Source organism: Phyllopteryx taeniolatus, chromosome 9 (genome assembly GCF_024500385.1).
Source record: "Phyllopteryx taeniolatus isolate TA_2022b chromosome 9, UOR_Ptae_1.2, whole genome shotgun sequence".
NCBI classification, from domain to species: Eukaryota; Metazoa; Chordata; class Actinopteri; order Syngnathiformes; family Syngnathidae; genus Phyllopteryx; species Phyllopteryx taeniolatus.
In genome coordinates this window covers 1,217,559-1,239,436 of record NC_084510.1, presented here as the reverse complement: position 1 = coordinate 1,239,436, position 21,878 = coordinate 1,217,559, and the positions used below count along the sequence as shown (strand labels likewise).

Below are 21,878 nucleotides of genomic sequence, written 5' to 3'. Positions count from 1 at the left end.
TCACAATGACGTACTGTACCACCAAACAACCAAAGAACACAAACAGTCCCATTTACGCAGTGTCCCTGAACGCACATCGCGCACACAAACTGCAAATCAGAAACTTTTGTTCATCGAGGTCGTTAAGGTACAACACTGACTTCCATATCTATCAACTAAGTAACTAGATCACCACAAATCGTGCATTTTGACCTAGTGAGATGCCGTAGTTGGCGACCGAAGATGGTGACGTGTGCGCATGCGCACTGCATTCGTGCGGCGGCGGCGGCTGCGCCTCGAGGGATGTGGATACCAAATTGGGACACAGCCATGGATTCGGACTCTCACCGCGTTGTGGAGTTTATGAGGGAGGTTGAGGAGGCAGCTGAAGATGTCCTTACAACCAAACAACAAGTAAAGTATTGGAAGTTATATGCTTTTTTGCTACACTGCTGTTTATTGTGCGCACGCACGGTAAATAAGCTTCAATGGACGTCGTTTACGTTGCCTCTCGTAGGTCAAGTTTCGGTATTACGCCAGAAATGGGCTTTGTGTGGCGCAGGCTCACGATTGTCTGTTTGGACAGTGTTTGAGCATAGACGTAGAAAGAAACATTGATCCCGCCATGCACGGGTTAGCCCTTTCATAGGAAACGTAAGTGCGTCCTCCATATTGAATGTGTCAGATCTGCCCATAAAACGATTGCCACTACACACACACACACGGAGTATATTTAGTAAACACTCATGCAAATCTTAGATAAATATGTATGTTGTTTTTAGTGCTTACCTAATGTTTATCATCAACATGTAAGTAAACATTTATAATCATTACATTAAAAGTACATGTTGTTTTTGGGGCGTACCTGTTTCCCCAAACACAAACAAAGTATGTAATTATTTTTAAATGAATATTATAAAAGTTTATTCTTTATACAGTGCTGCTTGAAATTTTGTGAACCCTCTCGACATTAAACTAACCTTGTTAAATCCCAATTTGTAAAGCATATCTTCCAAATAGTAGACACACACAAAAAAAGAGCTATATATTTCATTATTTAATCCAACAAACATGTTTTTTTTCCCCACAAAAACTGATAATTGTACGTGTGCAAAAGTATAGAGCCCATCAGTTAAATATCAATGGTACAAGCACGGATGATGCAAAAACAATTGTTTGGTTGTGAATTCGACACAAATTTACGACTCAAACTATAATGCAGAGGACACTATGCTCTTTATAGGAATACTCTAAGGTCTCTGGCTTTATGATGAATGTAAATGAATGCCAACTATTACCTGTCGAAGAATGTATTGATCCCAGTATTTGTAATATCAAGATCCAAATGGAAGTAACTTATTTAGGCCTTGTCATTTGTAACAAAAAGAAGGCTAAAAACAAAAAGCAGGCTAAAAAATGTCATCCCTATTATTAAAGTGAACTCCAACTGTTGAAGATTAACGTATCAAATTTATTATATATTAATATATATATATATATATTATATATTAAACAAAACGAAGGTCATCTTCAATCGTTACTGTCCACAAAAAGATGTCAAAATGGGCGACTATGTCCTCGACGCCGTCGACAACTACATCCATTTAGGCCAACTTGTAACAATGGATGGAAATACAGCCACTGATGTTGAACGCTGCATAAAGCTTGCCTGGCAGGCTTATGGAAGGCTTAGTGTTATATTCAAGAACAGTCTTCCCATTTGCTTGAAAAGAAAAGTTTTCGATCAAGGTATTTTACCAGTCCTCACTTACGGTAGTGGAAGTTGGACTACGAATGCCAAAGTTATACAAAGGCTCCGTGCAACCCAAAGGAACACGGAACGCCAAATGTTGAAAATAAGCGAAGTCAAATATAATCAACACTGTTACTCTTTACAGGGCTTGAGACGGCGGCCAAAATGATCGCATATGCGACCGTTTTTTTTTCCAGCGAGTGTGATGACATCGTCACCGCACCGCGCCCTGAGTCCCACTCCCCACACTGTAAAACATGTTTGCTACACTTAAAACTAAGTAGCAATTCACACTATTAACTCAGGATTTAAGGATTAACTATTTGATTTGAAGTTCTGCTCCGTTCACGATCCAGCTGGTGCGTGGCCATTTGCAAACATCATCGAGGCGCTATGGGACTTCCACAAGGGATACATCAGACGTCTCTCGATTTAAGCTAGCTCCTGGATGCTCGATCCACGCTCCCCAGTGGGCGTTTAAGACACTGGAGACGCTCCTTAATGTGGCGGCGTAACAACAACTTCCGGGTCGAGTTCAATGTTTTGAGGAGCGAGGAGCTAGGAACGTTGCATACTTGTGATGCACCCTTTGAGTTGAGTTAAGCCGCGGCAGTTATTTTTTAATTATTATTTTTTGTTTACACAGTAATTATTTTCTGCTACAGAAACGCAAAATAGTATATTTAGTGTGCTTTTTACAACCACGCTCCGCCAATTGCTCGTTAAAATGCGTCATTTCCGCCACGTCATTTGTGGTGCCCCACCAACTGGGCCAGCCCGGGAAATTAATCGGGTATTCACTAAATATAAAATATGAAATACTGAAACGTACAGAAAGATGTTAGAGGAGCTGACAGGCTTATACTGTCATCACGTCAAGTTGTGGCTTGGGTGAAAATGACTTTTTGTTGTTGTACTTTTTAGTAGTGGATTGAAGGTTTAAGAAATTCCAAAGGCTTAACATACTTTTTCCTCCCACTGGACATACATATTAATCTTACAATCATGCATATAGAAAAGTATATTATTTTTTGAATAGACTCATGAAATTCGAACAGGACAGACTCACACGCGGTCTTCCCCGGACAGAAACATGGTATAATATTGCGTCTTGTAATACAATAAAACTATCACGTGATGTAATTAAGGAGGCCTCTTGAGGTCAGACAGGGTCACGTGCGGTCATCACCGAACATGTCAGGGCAAGTCAGGAGACACGATGTGTTCAGACATTGGGTCAGTGGGAAGTGTCTTGCAGTTTTTAGCAAAAACTAAAGATACCTTAGTATTGAAGGATGCAAGGGGGGTCAGGTGGGCATGACTGAGCTCAGGTTGTCAGCGCCCGTTAGCTGTGAGAGACGAAGCATCTTTAACACAATGTAGCATCTGTCAGCAAAAGGAAATTATTTTTTTTTTTTTTAAGATGACCGGTCAAAGCAAATTGTGTGTCAACATCAACAATTACTGGATCTATACCAACATTTGCAAACATGTAATCAATGTTGCTAATGCAATGGCTGAAGAGACTATTATTTTGATACAGCTTGAAAAGCACTAAAAAACAAACAAAAAATGACCAGTAAAAACAGGGTGTTTTCTTCTTCTGGGGTGATACAAGAAATATTCTCAGAGACAAGGGTGCTTGGGGGCGCGACAAACCCCGAAGAGGAGGCATGTTTGCCAAGGGCGGGGGTAAGGAATCATGTGGAAGCAATAAAACTTTCCTATCTATACAGAACGATTAAATATATATATGTTTTTTTTTTTAGCCTGTTTTGTAGCCAGCGGCACGACGGACGACTGGTTAGCACATCTGCCCCACAGTTCAAATCCCGGCCCCGCCTATGTGGAGTTTACATGTCCTCCCCATGCCTGCGTGGGTTTTCACCGGGCACTCCGGTTTCCTAGCACATCCCAAAAACATGCATGCTAGGTTGATTGAAGACTCTAAATTGTCCTTAGGTGTGAATGTGTGCGTGATTGGTTGTTTGTTTATATGTGCCCTGCAAATTGGCTGGCGACCGGTTCAGGGTGTACCGTGGGTTTCAGCGGATGATCAAACAGAAGATTCAAGAATCTAGCAGAGATCCTGAAAGAGTTGAATGAGGCGGGAGTCACAGCTTAACAAACAGCACATTCAGACGCATCCGGGAGATGGGCTACAACTGTCTGGTTCCTCGGGTCAAGCCACTTCTGAGCCTGAGCCGACGTAGGAAGCGTTCTTCAGCCTTAATAGTCCCTTCATCCGTCTTTTATCCCCCCTCATCCGGGTATTTTTGTTGAATCTAAATAGTTAAAATCTTTTTTCTTAAGTCTATTAGCCAGATAATTCTGTGATCTTTTCTGTTGTTACATAATGTGTGTTTGCATCTAAGATCGTTGACCTGGACGTAAAGAGAAACAGGAACAGAGAAGCACTCAATGCACTGAAGAATGATTTGTGTTCAGGTTAGTGACGTTATGATTTTCAATGTCGTTCTATATGTAGCGGGAATAACTGACCTCTTCGTTACTGTCACTTCTAGAAAAGGTGAAGGTTTGCTTTGGTCATATGTTCATCAAACTCCCCAAGTCCAAGACAAGAGAAATGATTCAGAGAGGTACAATGTTTTAAACTATTTGTAATTGTCATACTGTATAGGACTAATTGTCCTTAATATGAATTGATTTGGTTTTCATTTTTTCACTGAGATGTAATTGCTCATCTGTAGACCAGCATCAATTGGACAGTGAACTGAATGACCTTCACAAACGACTAAAAGCAAATGTCAATCGTCTAAATGAGACGCAAGGTAAGAAAAGAATATCCAATTTTTCATCTACAGTCATAGCCCCACTATCCTCTCCTGATGAAATACAGCAGGGGTGTCAAACTCATTTTAGGTCGCAGGCCACATGGAAAAATATTCACATTTATTGATTATTATCTTGGTCCCAGTGAACTTCACAAACTCGTTTGTAGCTGCACATTTTCACATGAAATTGCTGAACAATACATGATATGATATATAGGCATTTCTTCACACAAAATCTCACGGTTTTACCGCAACGGACTGGAGGCATGCTCCCGCCGCGCCGATCTTTTCTCTCTCGCTCAGCTTCGTGCATGTCACGTCAGGCAACTCACAGCACTTCCAGTTCTACGGTGCTTGTGTCAAAATAAAAGCATGAGTTTTAAAATAAGAATCTATATGTAGAAATGTACTAAAACTTGCCTGATGGGCAGAACCATGCCCACGGGCCAGATTGAACCCCCTAAAGGACCAGTTCTGGCCCACGGGCTGTGTGTTTGACACCCCTGTAACCCCACCAGCACCTACAACAAAGTGGCAGTTTTCTATTCATGAAAAAGAAACGAGGAGCTTTCTTGCTTGTATGACTGAGGTGGTTTTCTTTTGTTTTTGCAGGAAAGCCTGAGCTGAGCAGCTACAACCTTTTGCCACTGTCCACGAATGAAATGAAAGCTATTAAAAGCATCTTAAAACGCTGACATCAGATCTCATCTAGCCCGTTACAACATATAGGTTGCATGTGTGCAGATGTATGTATTGTTATCCTGGTTGCTTCAAATTGAAGAAAAGGGCTTTTCACTGCTTCCAATAGATTTGTTTAGTTTTGTTTGATCTTACAACATTGATGATGTGGCTAATATTTTCTCTATTACTGTAATAAACACGAGGAAACGGCAAATGTCTTTTGTAATTTCATTCCACATGAGAGAGAAGATATTGCAGCAGCTTTCAATTTGCTACACACATGGCCCTCTCATAAGGAGTTGGGGCACCGGCTAACAATAGCCTGTTCTGGTAAATTTCCATTGTAGTGGAAAATAATTATGAATGTGGGCTTCTTGACAAATTTCTTATTATGTGTGTTCATCTCAAAGGTAGTGTAGCTGTTTGATGATCCTTCTGTGGTACATTGATACATTGAAAATGTTCCGCAGAGCAAGCGAGTAGGTATCACAACTGATGAAGCTCTATGAGGCATCGCAAGACTTCGGCCAATTGGTTCGAGCAATGGTTTCAGGAGGAGCAGTGTGGTTTTCGTCCTGGCCGTGGAACAGTGGACCAGCTCTACACCCTTGGCAGGGTCCTCGAGGGTGCATGGGAGTTCGCCCAACCAGTCTACATGTGTTTTGTGGACTTGGAGAAGGTGTTTGACCGTGTCCCTCAGGGGGTCCTGTGGCGGGTGCTTTGGGAGTATGGGGTACCGAACCCCCTGATACGGGCTGTTCGGTCCCTGTACGACCGGAGTCAGAGTTTGGTCAGCACATCCGGCAGTAAGTCGGACTCATTTCCGGTGAGTGTTGGACTCCGCCAAGGCTGCCCTTTGTCACCGATTCTGTCAACTTTTCTGCACAGAATTTCAAGGCACAGCCGAGGTGTAAAAGGGGTCCGGTTTGGTGGCCTCAGTATTGCATCTCTGCTTTTTGCTGATGATGTGGTTCTGTTGGCTTCATCAAGCTGTGACCTCCAACTCTCACTGGAGCTGTTTGCAGCTGAGTGTGAAGCGGCTGGGATGAGAATCAGCACCTCCAAATCTGAGACCATGGTCCTCAGTCGGAAAAGGGTGGCGTGCCCTCTCCAGGTTGGGGATGAGATCCTGCCCCAAGTGGAGCAGTTCAAGTATCTTGGGGTCTTGTTCACGAGTGAGGGAAGAATGGAACGGGAGATCGACAGGCGGATCGGTGCAGCGTCTGCAGTGATGTGGACTTTGTATCGATCCGTTGTGGTAAAGAAGGAGCTAAGCCGAAAGGCGAAGCTCTCAATTTAGCGGTCGATCTACGTTCATACCCTCACCTATGGTCACGAGCTGTGGGTCGTGACCGAAAGAACAAGATCCTGGATGCGAGCGCCCGAAAGAGACCCTGGGGACGACCCAGGACACGCTGGAGAGACTACATCCTTCGGCTGGACTGGGAACGCCTCGGGATCCCCCCGGAAGAGCTGGATGAAGTGGCTGGGGAGAGGGAAGTCTGGGCCTCCCTGCTAAAGCTACTGCCCCCGCGACCCGACCCAGATAAGCGGTAGAAAATGGATGGATTGATTCCAATCAACGTGGTAATGAGCGCACATGTTGGAGTAGCCGACTCCTCCCTTTCCACGCCCATACTTGAATATGCAAATCACATTTATATGAACCCTGAAGCTGAGATGCCGATCTTTGCATGATCTGTCAAAAAGTAAAATGAGCAAGGTAATGAAGAAATTTTTTTTTTCTGAATGTGAAGTTGCTCAATGAAGTGGAGGTGCGCAAGAAAATCCTCTTTGGCACGCTGTCCTCGGCGTTAACAACACGCGAAAGAGGAACGAATGGGACAGCGCGTGTGCGGCTGTCAATGCTGTGGAGACAGAATAGCGCGCACACGCTGAACGAAAAAAGAAGTGGTCAGTCATTAAGGTGGATGTGAAGCGGACGACTTCTGGCCACCGCCAAAGTGTGGCCAAAAAAAGGCGGAAGAACCGGCGCAGAGGGCCTCACCCGTTCGAGGAGCGAATCGCTGCGAACATGGGTGACTCTGCTCTCTCAGGGGTAATGGGATCACATGTGGCTGACTATGATCACCCCACAAGGTTAATACCATGTATTTTTAGAACTCATAACAAATGTGTTCATACAGTAACCTACACTCAGCCCCGTGAGATGAAGGTTCATGCGGAAATGTTGGATGTGTGGTATTTGTAATAAATCTTTTGAATTCAAATAGAAGCACATCAGCATATCAAAGAGGATATCAAAAACTTTGACTCCTTTTTGATGACTCAATTTATTATTTTAATACACAAATATCAGTGGTTCATTAAATACGCTGGTTAACAAATGAATTCTCAGTCCTTGCCTCAATTGCATTGTTGAAATCAAATGTTGCCGGGCGTGAATTGTTCATCGGTGCTAATTATTCATGCGTCTCTGGTGTGCAGATTTATGAGAACAGTTTCCTAGCATCACCTCTAAGTGTCGCCAAAGCACCAAAAGCTGCAGAAACGTGCGTACGCCAGCCATGCAGTTGGCGTGAGGCACCGCACATTTCCATGGTCATGTCACTCTTGATACATCTGAACTTTGCCGTGAAAAAGAACGGACGCCACGTTTTTGTGCGTACGCACCTTTTGTACTTGAGGCCCCTGGACTCCAATGAAGGTGTAGAACCATTTTAAGGATGATCAGAAGAAATGGACAGCACCCGAGTTAAATATATGAGTGTCACAGCAAAGGGTCTGAATACTTATGGCTGTGTGATATTTCAGTTTTTCCTTTTTAATAAATCAACAAAAATTTCAACAATTACGTTTTTTTTCTGTCAATACGGGCTGCTGTGTGTACATTAATGAGGAAAAAATTCACTTCAATGATTTTTAACAAATGGCTGCAATATAACAAAGAGTGAAAATTTTAAGGGGGTCTGAAAACTTTCCGTACCGACTGTATGTGTTTGGTGTTTGAGAGACAAATAGTGGAATCTTGGACAAGTGTTTGGTGAAAGTGCATTGTTTGATTGATGGAAGATCTGTTGTTCGCTGTGGATACTGTATGTACTTGTATCCCTGTGTGTGTGTTATTACTTATGTTGTGAGCTTTTGTTGCGGGGGAAAATAAGTTGTGGGAAAATGTTTTTATGTGGATTGGTGATTAACTACCCTGCGTTTGGCTGCCGACCAATTCAGGGTGTACCCCGCCTCTCGCCCGAAGATAGCTGGGATAGGCTCCAGCACGCCCGCGACCCTAGTGAGGATCTGATCTGCAACTGATCTACAAATTGGACCAGCTGGGGGTCAACACTTCGATGTGCAACTGGCTGCTGGACTTTCTGGCAGGGAGACCGCAGGCAGTACGGGTTGGCAGCAACACATCCAGCACCATCACTCTGAACAAGGTTGTGTGTTGAGTCCTCTCCTCTTCTGCTGACCCATGACTGCACACCGACATACAGCTCCAACCTCTTCATCAAGTTTGCAGACGACACAACTGTGGTGGTTTCATCAGCAACGAGGATGAGACATACTCCAGGAGTGAGGTGAGCCGCCTGGCCGGGTGGTGCACGGACAACAATCTCTCCCTAAATGTGGAAAAAAACAAGGAGATTGTTGTGGACTTCAGGAGAGCGCACTCCCAGCATGCTCCGCTGAACAGCAACGGTGCTGCGGTGGAGAGAGTGCACAGCACCAATTTCCCGGGAGTGCACATCACAGAGGACATCTCCTGAATCAGCAACACCTCATCACTGGCCAAGAAAGCTCACCAGTGTCTCTACTTCCTGCGCAAGCTGAGAAGAGCCAGAGCCCCAGCCCCCATCATGTGCTCGTTCTACAGAGGGACCATAGAGAGATTCCTGACCAACTGCATCACTGTGTGGTACGGAGCGTGCACTGCATCCTGCCGCAAGACTCTCCACCGCATCGTGAGGGCAGCTGAGAAGATCATTGGAACCTCTCTTCCCTCCCTGCAGGACATTTACAGCACCCGCGAAGCCCTCCGCATAGCGGGTGATGCCACCCATCCATCACTCAGCCTCTTCAGTCTGCTGCCATCAGGGAGGAGACTGCGGAGTCTGCGGGCCAGGACTAGCCGACTCAAAGAGAGTTTTATTCATCAGGCTGTCAGGAATCTGAACCCTCTGCCCGCTCTACACCATCTACCTTCTGTCCTCTGCCCACCTGAAATCTGACGTTCCACAAACATGCACGCGCACACACACACACACACATAATACTTTTTATACTGTATATACCATAGTTTTATTTAGCTTTTTATATTGATGTTATTATTTGTGCTGTCTTTTGTCGCACACGCGGGCCCTTGAGCACCCTAATTTCAATCCTCTGTATTTGTTAGGCATATTGAAGAATTGACAATAAAAGCACCTTGAAACTTGATAAGCAGTACAGAAAATGGATGGATGGATGGATGGATGGATGGTGATTAACTTGTGTGATGCTGTGATATTGTAGAGCAACAGTTTTGTTTTTCTGAAGTAGTAAGAATGAGAGAAGAAAAAAGAAAAGGACGCTGCTCAAAATCTTTGAAAAGTGCTCAACGTTCAGACAAAATAATAATTGAATTAAGTTATTAGATTACAACAATTACAAGTGTGCATTCAAAGTTCAATATAGTACAATTTTAACCATTTCAACATAAGAAGATATTTGATCATTAAAAGGAATGGTACTGTATACGCCGCAAACTGCATTTAATTACGACATTTTGAGAGGATTTTCAGATTTTGCTTTTTACAAGACACTCAGTCAATATCGCCAGTATTTTTTCCCTTCTTTTCTACTTCCTGTCCAGTCATGACTTTGCTGTGTGTTTTTTGTTTTTGGGTCTGTTCTCCGAACCAAAACACTGCACATTTCTCTGGCGGAGCAAACTTCAACGTGGTTAGAAGGGTATAAACCTCTTGTTTATCTGCTGACACATGACTAATTGGGCACCACCGATTGGGCTACTGGCAAATATAGGGTTAATCAGGAACTGTCCGCCAATCCAAATTGAAGTGTTTTGCTAAAGTGAGCATGGGTGGGACCATGTGTCACTTTATTAAAAAAAAAAAAAAAAAGGGGGTAGAGGCGGGCTCAATGTTTTTATTATCAGTCTCAAAGATAATGATAACAAAAATATTTTACTATAATGCTGATAATGGGTTGGACCATATTGACTCTATGCTGTCAATGTATATAATGAAGTAATGATCCATGCGCTTACAAAATACGGTCTAGATATGGCAGACATGTTTAAGCAAGAATTGTAGTGGTAGTAGCACAATTGACCGAAATTATTCTCAGAATTTTATGATTATTCTTGTGTTCTCAGAACACATGGTAGCTACCACCCAAAAATTAATGCTGGGAAGTCAATTAAATATGAGGATGTGTGTGCACTCTATCCCTTTTTGAGATTGTCTTGGCAGGCACTCCATTGGACCAGATCCATTTGGGTCTACCGAAACCAGGTCTGCTGATGGACACATGAATCGTTCAGGTATTGGACATTATCGACTAATCAATGTCCAATCAGCACTGTCAAGGGCACTTGCGTAACTTGGCAGAAGAACAGAAGAAAGAAGATGACCTCGCCAGTAAGATGGTGGGTTTTAAACCCTTCCTCGGTACTTCAGCATCAGTTTTGTTACATAATTGTTGTGATAAAAATGTATGCTAAAATGTGTGTTAATGCTCCACAACCACAATACACTTATTTAATAAACCACCAACCTAACAATAACCATATGCAGCTTGGACAGGAGAGCTAGACAGAACGACGGCAGCTTCAGCTCTGATAAGCTACATTGATCGATGAGGAGGAGGCTCTCTTTTGGGACAAACTGCTCCCCATATTTGGTAAACGCCCAACAAACACCCGGTTCCATCCTTCATTTGCATAATGTACGCCCAAACATTGTCCTTATAAGATCATGTCAGGGAGAAACGGGCGGGCCATCTTGAATTTGACACTTTACATCTGCTGACACAAGACTGCGCAATAAATTTATTTGGCTCCAAAAGCAATCTGTCCCGACTTTCATTTTTCCTGTCCAAGACTCACTGGGAAGCCAGACGGTTTGTTCTTTGGTGACATCCTTCAGACCAGAAAATCCACCACACATTTTACATAGAAGCCTCTCTGCATTTGCTATGAATATATCAGACATAAATATCCCAGGCAGGATGATCCAGACATAGCAAGTCATTAACTATTATTGGTACCATCTGTGCTTCAGGCACCTTGTTGCGCAGCTACAGGTCTTTGGGAAGATGTTTTTTTTTTTTTTTGTAATACTTTATTGATGCTCGTACGAAGTGTGGACTTTGTTCGCAGCAGTTATTGTCTTGATGGAATTTCTGGTGGGAGGGGCTAGCATGTAAATAGAGGAGCTAGGAGATAGGACCGAGGAAGTATAGAATGAGATCCACCCTCTTAGTTGAGTTGTGCCAATTATTTTAATTATTTCTTATTGTTTTTGTTTACAAATTAATTATTGTATAGTTTTCTGTTATAGAAACGCAAAATAATGTTAAGAGAGCTTTTTACAACCACGCTGCACCCATTGGTCAGTAAAATGGATCATTCCCGTGGCGTCATTTCAGCTTCGTCATTTGGAGCGTTCCACCAACTAGGCCAGCGTGGAAAATGAATCGTTTATTCATCCATCAATCCATCCATTTTCTGAGCCGCTCCTCCTCACTAGGGTCGCGGGCGTGCTAGAGCCCATCCCAGCTATCATCGGGCAGGAGGCGGGGTACATCCTGAACCGGTTGCCAGCCAATCACAGGGCACATACAAACAAACAACCATTCACACTCACATTCACACCTACGGGCAATTTAGAGTGTTCAATTAACCTACCATGCATGTTTTGGGGATGTGGGAGGAAACCGGAGTGCCCGGAGAAAACCCACGCAGGGACGGGGAGAACATGCAAACTCCACACAGGAGGGGCCGGGGATTGAACCCCGGTCCTCAGAACTGTGAGGCAGACGCTCTAAACTGTCACCCACCGTGCCGCATCGTTTATTCAGTAATTGTAAAATAATTAAATACTGAAAAATACAGCAAGATGTTAGAGGAGCTGACAGGCTTAATCAGCACTGTTTCATCTCCTCTAGTAGCGTCTTAGGTGAAAATTACTTTTTTAACAAACAAAAAAAAGTAGGTGATTGCAGGTTTAACCGTGAGAGCGACTTCAACAAAGACTGTCCTTCTTCATAAGACACAGACTGTCCAGTGTCAACATAAAAGTCATCAGTGTGTTTTATCAGGCTTGGGTCCCTTCCTGGAGCCATCACCTTATCATGGCGGAGGGGTTTGTGTGTCCCAATGATCCTAGGAGCTAAGTCGTCTGGTGCGTCATACCCCTGTTAGGGTCACCCATGGCAAACAGATCCTAGGTGAGGGACCAGCCAAAGCACGCTCAAAGACCCCTTATGAAGAGTACGAATATTGGATCTCGTTTTCCCTTGCCCAGACACGTGAGGCTCGAAGGCGAGCACCTGGTGGCTGGGCCTGCACCCATGGGGCCCGCCGGGCACAACCCGAAAGGGTAATGTGGCTCCCACTTCCCATGGGCTCTCCACTGGAGGGAGGGGCCATAGGAGTCGGGTGCAGTATGAGCTGGGCGGTGGCCGAAGGCGGGGACCTTGGCGATCCGATCCCCGGCTACAGAAGCTGGCTCTAGGGATGTGGAATGTCACCTCTCTGCCAGGGAAGGAGCCCGAGCTGGTGTGTGAGATTGAGGAGTTCCGACTAGATATAGTCAGGCTTGCCTCCACACAGCTTGGGCTCTACTACTCGTCCTCTTGAGAGAGGTTGGACTCTTTTCCACTCTGGAGTTGCCCAAGGTGAGAGGCGCCAAGCAGGTGTGGGTATACTAGCTATATTACCCCCAGCTCGGAGCCTGTACATTGGAGCGCACCCCGGTGGACGAGAGGGTAGCCTCTCTCCACCTTCAGGTGGGGGGGACATGTCCTGACTGTTGTTTGTGCCCATGCACCAAAAAGCAGTTCAGAGTACCCACCCTTTTTGGAGTCCTTGGAGGGGATGCTGGGGAGCGCTCCCGCTGGGGACTCCATCGTTCTGCTGGGAGACTTCAATGCTCACGTGGGCAATGACAGTGAGACCTGGAAGGGCGGGATTGGGAGGAATGGCCCCCTCCCCGATCCGAACCTGAGTGGTGTTCTCTTATTAGACTTCTGTGCTCATCACGGATTGTCCATAAGAAACACTATGTTCAAGCACAAGGCTGGCCACACGTGCACTTGGCACCAGGAAACCCTAGGTCACAGTTCGATGATTGACTTTGTGGTTGTGTCATCTGACTTTTTTTTTTTTTTCAGTTTATTTGAAAGGGGACAATGCAATTTCATAAAACACATGAAATACACATGGTTAAAAAAGCCAGAATTAGCCAGAAGGCTAGTTTTCATCTGTCGTCCCCTGGCCATGATGTAAAAAAGCAGTAAAATACATCTACAAGACAATATACTACAGGATACATAATCAAAGACTTACTATACTATTAAGAGAGAATAAAAGCACAAATCATTTGATCATAACAAAAAAAAAAGAACATCATAACATATTGTATTTTAGTGTTGGCAGCTATAGGTGTTAACTAGCCACATTTTCAGGTTTTTTGTGAAGGCCGTGTATGTTGTAAGCAGTTTAACCTCCTCAGGTACTGAGTTCCACTCACCAGCGCTCCTCACTGACCAGGCTGACTTACTGAAAGTGCTCCTGCGCAGAGGAATGAGACAGTCACCTCTGATAGAGCCTCGAGTGACACGCTCAGAGCTGTTTCTTTGGCTGATGAACTCAGCCAGAGGAGCTGGAGCCAAATCGTGCAATACTTTATAAATCAAATTTATCCATCCATCCATCCATTTTCTGAGCCGCTTCTCCTCACTAGGGTCGCGGGCATGCTGGAGCCTATCCCAGCTGTCATCGGGCAGGAGGCGGGGTACACCCTGAACTGGTTGCCAGCCAATCACAGGGCACATAGAAACTAACAACCATTCGCACTCACAGTCATGCCTACGGGCAATTTAGAGTCTCCAATTAATGCATGATTTTGGGATGTGGGAGGAAACCGGAGTGCCCGGAGAAAACCCACGCAGGCACGGGGAGAACATGCAAACTCCACACAGGCGGGGACGGGGATTGAACCCCGCACCTCAGAACTGTGAGGCTGAGGCTCTAACCAGTCGGCCACCGTGCCGCCTAAATCAAATTTAAATCTGCAAATATGTGAAGACTGTCCCAGTTTAAAAGACTGTATTTTTTTTAAATTGCACAGTGATGATAGTGCCTTGGTTTTTTATCCATCACTTTAATTACTTGTTTGTACAAAACTTTTTTTGCATTCTGACCAGCCTGGGACCAATTGGTTATGCAATAGTTAAAGTGACTAAGAATCATTGAATGTAAGTAAATTTTTGCGGCTTCATTTGACATTTCATTTCGAATTGCACGAAAATTTGCGAGGTTTAATTTGATATTTTTACACAATTTGTCAATATGGGCTTTAAAGGAAAGCTGTGAATCTATTATTAACCCAAGATATTTGTATTGGCTGACAATTTGCATTTTTTCTCCATTAACAAGTATATCGGGGTCAGGTGATACTCTATTTGTTTTAGTGAAATACATGCCTACAGTTTTAGAAACGTTTAGCTGTAGACAGCACTCCTGCAACCAAGTTGTGACACAGGACATTGTATTAGTGAGTTTAGCAGCAACAGTATCTTTGGAGCGACTGTAGTATATTTTAATAGTAACACAATCAGAGTTCCTTTGGGAAGGACAAATGGTTGGAGAGCTGTATTCACGCCAACTGTCTTTTCTTTGTAATTCTACATCAAAGAACATCCTTTAACCAGTTATATGTTTATTGGGGTGTCCTGCATCAGGGGTCCTGATCTTCAAAGAGGACTGTTTGGCATTATCGCAACAAAGGACCCCAGGGGGAAAGATTGACCAGACTGAGAGACGACAGCAGACGAGTAGTGGTATTTCACACACCCAAAGAGACACCAGCTGGCGGGTGCGATTCCAAATATGGTCATGAGGAGCAGCATCCTTCCGGATACAACCAGGGAGGGGGCTAATTCCACGCCCAGAGAATTGGAACCTTGATAAACTGAGATCCCGGGGTTTTCGGGGGCTTTTTCGTCGTTCGGGCAATGCAGCAGCTGCTAGGACACTGAGGCCTGTTCAATAAATCGAATTAGCCCAAACGCCAAGTGTCTCGAAGTCTTCATTCACCCCATGCCAGACGGAAGTCGGAGTTATCCCGGGAGACCAACGACTTGGAAGCACAGGCGAACGAAAATTAACCACACGACCATGAACAAAGAAAACTGTGTCGTCTGCATACATTACGCACTCTGCTTCAGAACAAACAGTGGGCAAATCGTTGATATAAAGACTGGGGGCCGAATATTGATCCCTGAGGGACTCCAGAGGTTAGCCTAAGAGACACTGATCTGCAGTTGTTAACTGATACAGATTGTGTTCGGTCATGCAGACTTGCGGCTGCATTTCTTGGACAGTCGGGTGAAGAGAGTGGCGGAGCTGTCAACTGATAACCACATGGTGTTGAGTTGGCTAGGATGGTGGGGGAAGATCCCAGTCCAACCTGGCAGGCCCAAACGTATTGTGAGGGTCTGCTAAGAACGTCTGTCAGAATCCCCTGTCAGAAGGCGTTTCAACTCCCACTTCGGGAAGAACTTCACCCACGTACCGGGGGAGGCAGGGGACATTGAGTCCGAGTGGACCACGTTCCACACCTCCATTGCTGAGGCGGCCGACAGGAGCTGTGGCCGTAAGGTGGTCAGTGCCTGGACGCCTCCCTGGTGAGGTGTTCTGGGCATGTCCCACCGGGATGAGATCCCGGGTACGACCCAGGACACGCTGGAGATACTATGTCTCCCGGCTGTTCTGGGAACGCCTTGGGATCCCCCCGGAAGAGCTGGATGATGTGGCTGGGTAGAGGGAAATCTGGGCGTCCCTGCTAAAGCTACTGCCCACGCCACCACGGATAAGCGGAAGAAAATGGATGGATGGATGGTGTGTCTGGGTGTTCAAACAGTGTTGTCCCTGTTGATCTGGGGAGGGAGGGTTGATACCTTCTTCAAGAGAACCTCAACTGTCATAATTTAGCAGAACTACAGCTCTCCAATTGCAGCTAGTTTGTACACATTTGTCCACAGTGGGACTCGAATAGTTATTCTGTGGTTCCAAAGCCCAAGTCCTTACATATAAGTTACTTTAAGGTTGACATCATATTAGCCCTTGCTCTTTGGTACACTTACTTTTTAAAGTAGCCTATGTGTTTAAGAGCTTATGCAAATGTGAAAGTAAAGTATCACATTGTCAGTAACCAAGCAGACTGATCGCTGAGGTGATAGACAAACAGACATCTGGGGATTTTTCTAGGTTCTAACTGGAGCCACACAGACAACACATGAAACAAGGTTGCACTCAACTCACAGATTTATTTTGAATGGCGAGTGCCAAATGGTGTCTGTCTGGCCCATGCAGACATCATTTGTGGAATCCCAAAAAATCCATCACTTTCAAGCCATTCAATCATTGAGATATCAGTTACAGATGCAAACTTTTACTGGTGTCCTTTATTGAAAAAAAATCACCCCTCTACAAAGTGATTAGTATTTGAATTTGATTTTACAGATCAATGGAAATACAGTAAGAAGGTTCAAGGCACGGCAGATCTGTTACATATTTAAGAGCCTTGTAACTTGATGTAAGCCATATTTAGAAGCAATTCATGTTTTCAAAAGTGTCCCATCAACTCAACTACAAAACCCTCTCATGCCATAATTGGAAGATTACTAAAACAAGTCATATTATTGAAATGAGTGAAAGACAATTTGTTAGACAACTCTACATTAAAATCAATAGAAAAGTGCACCACTCCTGAGACAGGACACAGCGGCTCAGAATCAGTACTCGATGGTCACAGCCTTTGTCTTCAGGTATTCATTGAGTGCCTCTTGGCCTGATGGAGTATCACAGACAGTAAGGATGTTTTTTATTCATGACAGAATTCATACAGGGTTAGAAATTTGTCAAATACAAAGTACATGTGCAGTTAGTAATTTGATGCTCACTGAAGTCAGTACTACAAGTACAACCCCAATTCCAATGAAGTTGGGACGATGTGTTAAACATAAATAAAAACAGAATACAATGATTTACAAATCATGTTCAACCTATATTGAATTGAATACACTACAAAGACAAGATTTTTAATGTTCAAACTGATAAACTTTATTGTTTTTAGCAAATAATCATTAACTTTGAATTTTTTGGCTGAAACACGTTCCAAAAAAGCTGGGACAGGGTTATGTTTACCACTGTGTTACATCACCTTTTCTTTTAACAACATTCAATCAACGTTTGGGAACTGAGGACACTAATTGTTGAAGCTTTGTAGGTGGAATTCTTTCCCACTGTTGCTTGATGTACAGCTTCAGCTGTTCAACAGTCCGGGGTCTCCGTTGTCATATTTTACACTTCATAATGCGCCACACATTTTCAATGGGAGACAGGTCTGTACTGCAGGCAGACCAGTCTAGTACCCGTACTCTTTTACTATGAAGCCACGTGCAGAATGTAGTTTGGCATTGTTTTGCTGAAATAAGCAGGGGCGTCCATGAAAAAGACGTTGCTTGGATGGCAGTTCATGTTTCTCCAAAACCTGTATGTACCTTTCAGCATTAATGGTGCCTTCACAGATATGTAAGTTACCTATGCCATTGGCACTAACACAGCCCCATACCATCACAGATGCTGGTTTTTTAACTTTGCGTCCATAGCAGTCCGGATGGTTCTTTTCCTCTTTGCCCCGGAAGACACGACGTCCACAATTTCCAAAAACAATTTGAAATGTGTACTCATCGGACCACAGAACACTTTTCCACTTTGCATCAGTCCATCTTAGATAAGCTCGGGCCCAGAGAAGCTGGCGGCGTTTCTGGGTGTTGTTGATAAATGGCTTTTGCTTTGCATAGTAGAGTTTCAAGTTGCACTTACGGATGCAGCGCCGAACTGTATTTACTGACACTGGTTTTCTGAAGTGTTCCTGAGCCCATGTGGTGATATCCTTTACACATTGATGTCGGTTTTTGATGCAGTGCCGCCTGAGTGATCGAAGGTCACGGGCATTGAATGTTGGTTTTCGGCCTTGCCGCTTAGATGCAAGTGATTTCTCCAGATTCTCTGAACATTTTGATGATATTATGGACCGTAGATGATGAAATCCCTAAATTCCTTGCAATTGTACGTTGAGGAACATTGTCCTTTAACTGTTCGACTATTTTCTCACGCACTTGTTCACAAAGAGGTGAACCTCACCCCATCTTTGCTTGGGAATGACTGAGCAAATCAGGGAAGCTCCTTTTATACCCAATCATGGCCCCCACCTGTTCCCAATTAGCCTGTTCACCTGTGGGATGTTCCAAACAGGTGTTTGATGAGCATTCCTCAACTTTCTCAGTCTTTTTTGCCACATGTCCCAGCTTTTTTGGAACGTGTTAAAGCCATAAAATTCCAAGTTAATGATTATCTGCTAAAAACAATAACGTTTATCAGTTTGAACATTAAATATCTTGTCTTTGTTGTGTATTCAATTAAATACAGGTTGAACATGACTTGCAAATCATTGTGTTCTGTTTTTATTTATCTTTAACTCAACGTCCCAACTTCATTGGAATTGGGGTTGTATATAGTGACAAGACTTGTGACTTGTTGTGCGCAACAGTTGTATGAACTAAAAATTTTTGTGCAGCTTTTTGTTAAATTCCTTTCCCAGATTTTGGTTGTATTCCAGTTTGAATGACCGAATGGGGATTTGACTTGTGTGTATTTGGGCAGTAAAACAGAGGGCAGTATTTGTAATACCTCATTTATATTTGTACAATAGTCCTCAAAAAAATAAAGGTATTGCAATGTTTTCAAGAATTCTTACCCAGGTCTTTGCCAAAGCCAGACTGTTTGAAGCCTCCAAATGGTGAAGCCACATCTGTCTTATTGTAGGTGTTCACAAAGACGGTCCCAGCATTGAGTTTTTCACTGACATAAAGAGCTTTGTTAATATCCCGTGTAAAAACACCTGAAGCAAGGCCATACTCTGTAGTGTTCGCTCTTCTCAGGACATCATCCACTTCACTAAATCAGGGACACAAATTGGATGAGGAAGGAAGTATGATGAAAACAACACAAATTTCTTGGAGTGAAGTAATCTGTGATTACAACCTACCCGCTCCTAAATTTTGAAATGATCATGACAGGGCCAAATGACTCTTCTTGAGCGATATACATGTGGTCTTGCACATCACTGAATACAGTGGGTTCAAAGAAGAAACCTGTCAACAATTAAATTTGAGAAAAAAAATATTCTATTATTAGTAGGAGAAATTAAATTCACTCGTATATACTGTACATATGCATCAACATTAATGGTTAACTCGAGACACCCGAGGCTAAAAAGCAGTGCAGACAGTGGCATACCTGGCCGCTGTATCTGTTTTCCACCATAGACCAGGGTGGCTCCCTCATTGACCCCAGTCTCACAATATTTCACTAACTTGTCCAAATGGGCTTTGTGGTTTTGAGGACCATGATCTGTGGAGCGGTCCAATGGATCACCAATCTTCATTTTCTTTATCTCTTCAACCTATCAGACAAGTATTTTGATGTGATTTTATTTGTATTTTGTTCCACCTAGTGTTATGACTCAAACAACTGTTTCTTTTCAGATGACGAGGAGACCGAAACAGCTAACCTCATGCATGACTGTATTAACCATAGAGAGTAAACTATTACTTTGAAAACAATAAAATAAAATAGAAATAAGAACACACAAATATAGCACAAATCTGGAATTACAAACAGGAAGTGAGAATCTGACAAAAGTACATTTCAAGTCATGTTATATTTATTCCACAACAAAAGTTATCTCAAGGCACGTTTCCTATACCATGTCACATATATATATTTATAAGCTGTTTTTACACTAAATAAATAAATTTGCTTTGCTTTGCGTTGCTTTACCAGCGGGTCCATGAAAAAGGCAGGAAGAGAAACGGTCACATGCTCCCACAGAATGCGTGAACGACATCTTTTTTCCTTTTTCCGCCTGTTCAGAACCCTGACTTAAACCCAATTGAGCATATCTGGAGAGACCTGAAAATTGACTGTCCAATAACTTTCACCATCCAACCTGACAGAACTGGGGAGGAGGATCTGCAAGGAGGAATGGCAGAGGATCCCCAACACCAGTTGTGAAAAACTTGTTGCATCATTCCCAAAAAGATTCATGGCTGTATTAGCTCAAAAGGGTGCTTCTACTAAATACTGTGCCAAGGGTCTGAATACTTATGGCTGTGTGATATTTCAGTTTTTTTTTTTTTTTTAATACATCTGCAAAAATTTCAACAATTCCATTTTTTTCTGTCAATATGGGGTGCTGTGCGTACATTAATGAGGAAAAAAATGAACTTAAATGATTTTAGCAAATGGCTGCAATATAACAAAGAGTGAAAAATTTAAGGGGATCTGAATACTTTCCGTACCCACTGTAGTTTGATTGTAACGTTAAACGTAAGTCGAACTACACCGAAAGTAAAAACAGGCGTTCGCTTCCGGCGTATTCTTTTCCAAAATTAATCACGTTTTTATACAAAACCAATATACGCTACAAAGTCGTACTGGACTATACGTCACATTTTTTGGGGAAATTTATTCAATAAATTCAGAGACCAAGAACAGACATTAAATCTTGAAAGGAAAGCTATAGTAATAACAATAGAATACAGAACAACAGGCTGAATAGGTGTCTGGTATGTTAACGTAACATACTGTATTAACAGTTACTCAGACAACTATAACATAAACAAGATAACATAAGTTTACCAAACTCTGGATCTCACTCCAGATCACCAATTCTTCATCCTCTGTGTCACTTCGGACCAACTCCGCCAACTCTGGAGGTAGACAGCGTGCCGTTTCCTCATCTACGTGGCAGTCGTCAGACTCAGCATCAGTTCGATTTAGAATTATTCCGGCCCTTTTGAATACCGAAAAGATGGTTTCGGTTGTCACTGAAGTCCATTCTTTGTCAATCCATCCAGTGACTTCTAGGTAAGTATGGTGCATTCTCCTGGTTAGCGTGAAGCTGTGTTGTCCATCCATCATTCACTGCTCCCACAGGCGACGCAAGACTGCCTTAAAGCTCCGGTTCACCGAGATGTCGGGTGGCTGGACTACTTTGGCTAAGCCTCCAGGGATGATGGCTGGGATGGAGTTGAAAACCTTTATCTTTGAACGCTGGCGTGATGTGCGCTCGCATACTGTCCATCACAAGCAGGGCTTTGTATGTTCTAAAGAAGCCATCCGGACGCTTAAAGTAGCACTTTGTAAGCCAAAAGTTCATCATGTCTTCTCCTTTTTTTATCCTGTTCGGCTGTTAGGTCAAGCAGAAAGGATGATGTGGATCGCTTTTATGCCAGAACAGTTTTACTGTGTCACAGTGGACTTTTTAAGCTGCCGCTGTGGTTTCTTAGTATTTTAATGGATATTCATTGAGAATCAGAGTTGATCAGTTGAACAGAACAAGGTTTCTAGA

The 21,878-nt window shown here is 43.4% G+C and overlaps 2 protein-coding genes across 4 annotated transcripts in view; one reads left to right on the top strand and one right to left on the bottom strand.

Annotated features, from left to right (window-relative positions):
* The first annotated feature begins 232 nt into the window (after window positions 1-232).
* pdrg1 (p53 and DNA-damage regulated 1) lies at window positions 233-5,422 on the top strand. The gene is made up of 5 exons (XM_061785898.1): window positions 233-393; window positions 4,108-4,180; window positions 4,258-4,332; window positions 4,444-4,524; window positions 5,140-5,422. The coding sequence occupies exons 1-5, from the start codon at window positions 283-285 to the stop codon at window positions 5,220-5,222; spliced, it is 423 nt and encodes a 140-aa protein (XP_061641882.1). The 5' UTR covers window positions 233-282; the 3' UTR covers window positions 5,223-5,422.
* An 11,412-nt stretch (window positions 5,423-16,834) lies between these two features.
* The window catches only part of aldh1l1 (aldehyde dehydrogenase 1 family, member L1), a 77,904-nt gene continuing 72,860 nt past the window's right edge, over window positions 16,835-21,878 (bottom strand). For 2 of the 3 annotated variants that reach the window (XM_061783790.1, XM_061783791.1), the window contains exons 20-23: window positions 19,763-19,928; window positions 19,512-19,617; window positions 19,221-19,420; window positions 16,835-17,249 (exon numbers count right to left, since the gene is read on the bottom strand). In XM_061783790.1, coding sequence (XP_061639774.1) covers window positions 17,194-17,249; window positions 19,221-19,420; window positions 19,512-19,617; window positions 19,763-19,928 — 528 coding nt within the window. In that variant the 3' untranslated portion in view covers window positions 16,835-17,193. The other variant, XM_061783793.1, reaches the window with a different exon arrangement.

What these genes read in the sequence shown, in the direction of transcription:
- pdrg1 (XM_061785898.1), top strand. Translation starts at nt 283, where the DNA reads ATGTGGATACCAAATTGGGACACAGCCATGGATTCGGACTCTCACCGC. An exon ending in TCCTTACAACCAAACAACAA is followed by an intron (nt 394 to 4,107) that starts GTAAAGTATTGG and finishes TTTGCATCTAAG; the next exon opens with ATCGTTGACCTGGACGTAAA. An exon ending in AAGAGAAATGATTCAGAGAG is followed by an intron (nt 4,333 to 4,443) that starts GTACAATGTTTT and finishes GCTCATCTGTAG; the next exon opens with ACCAGCATCAATTGGACAGT.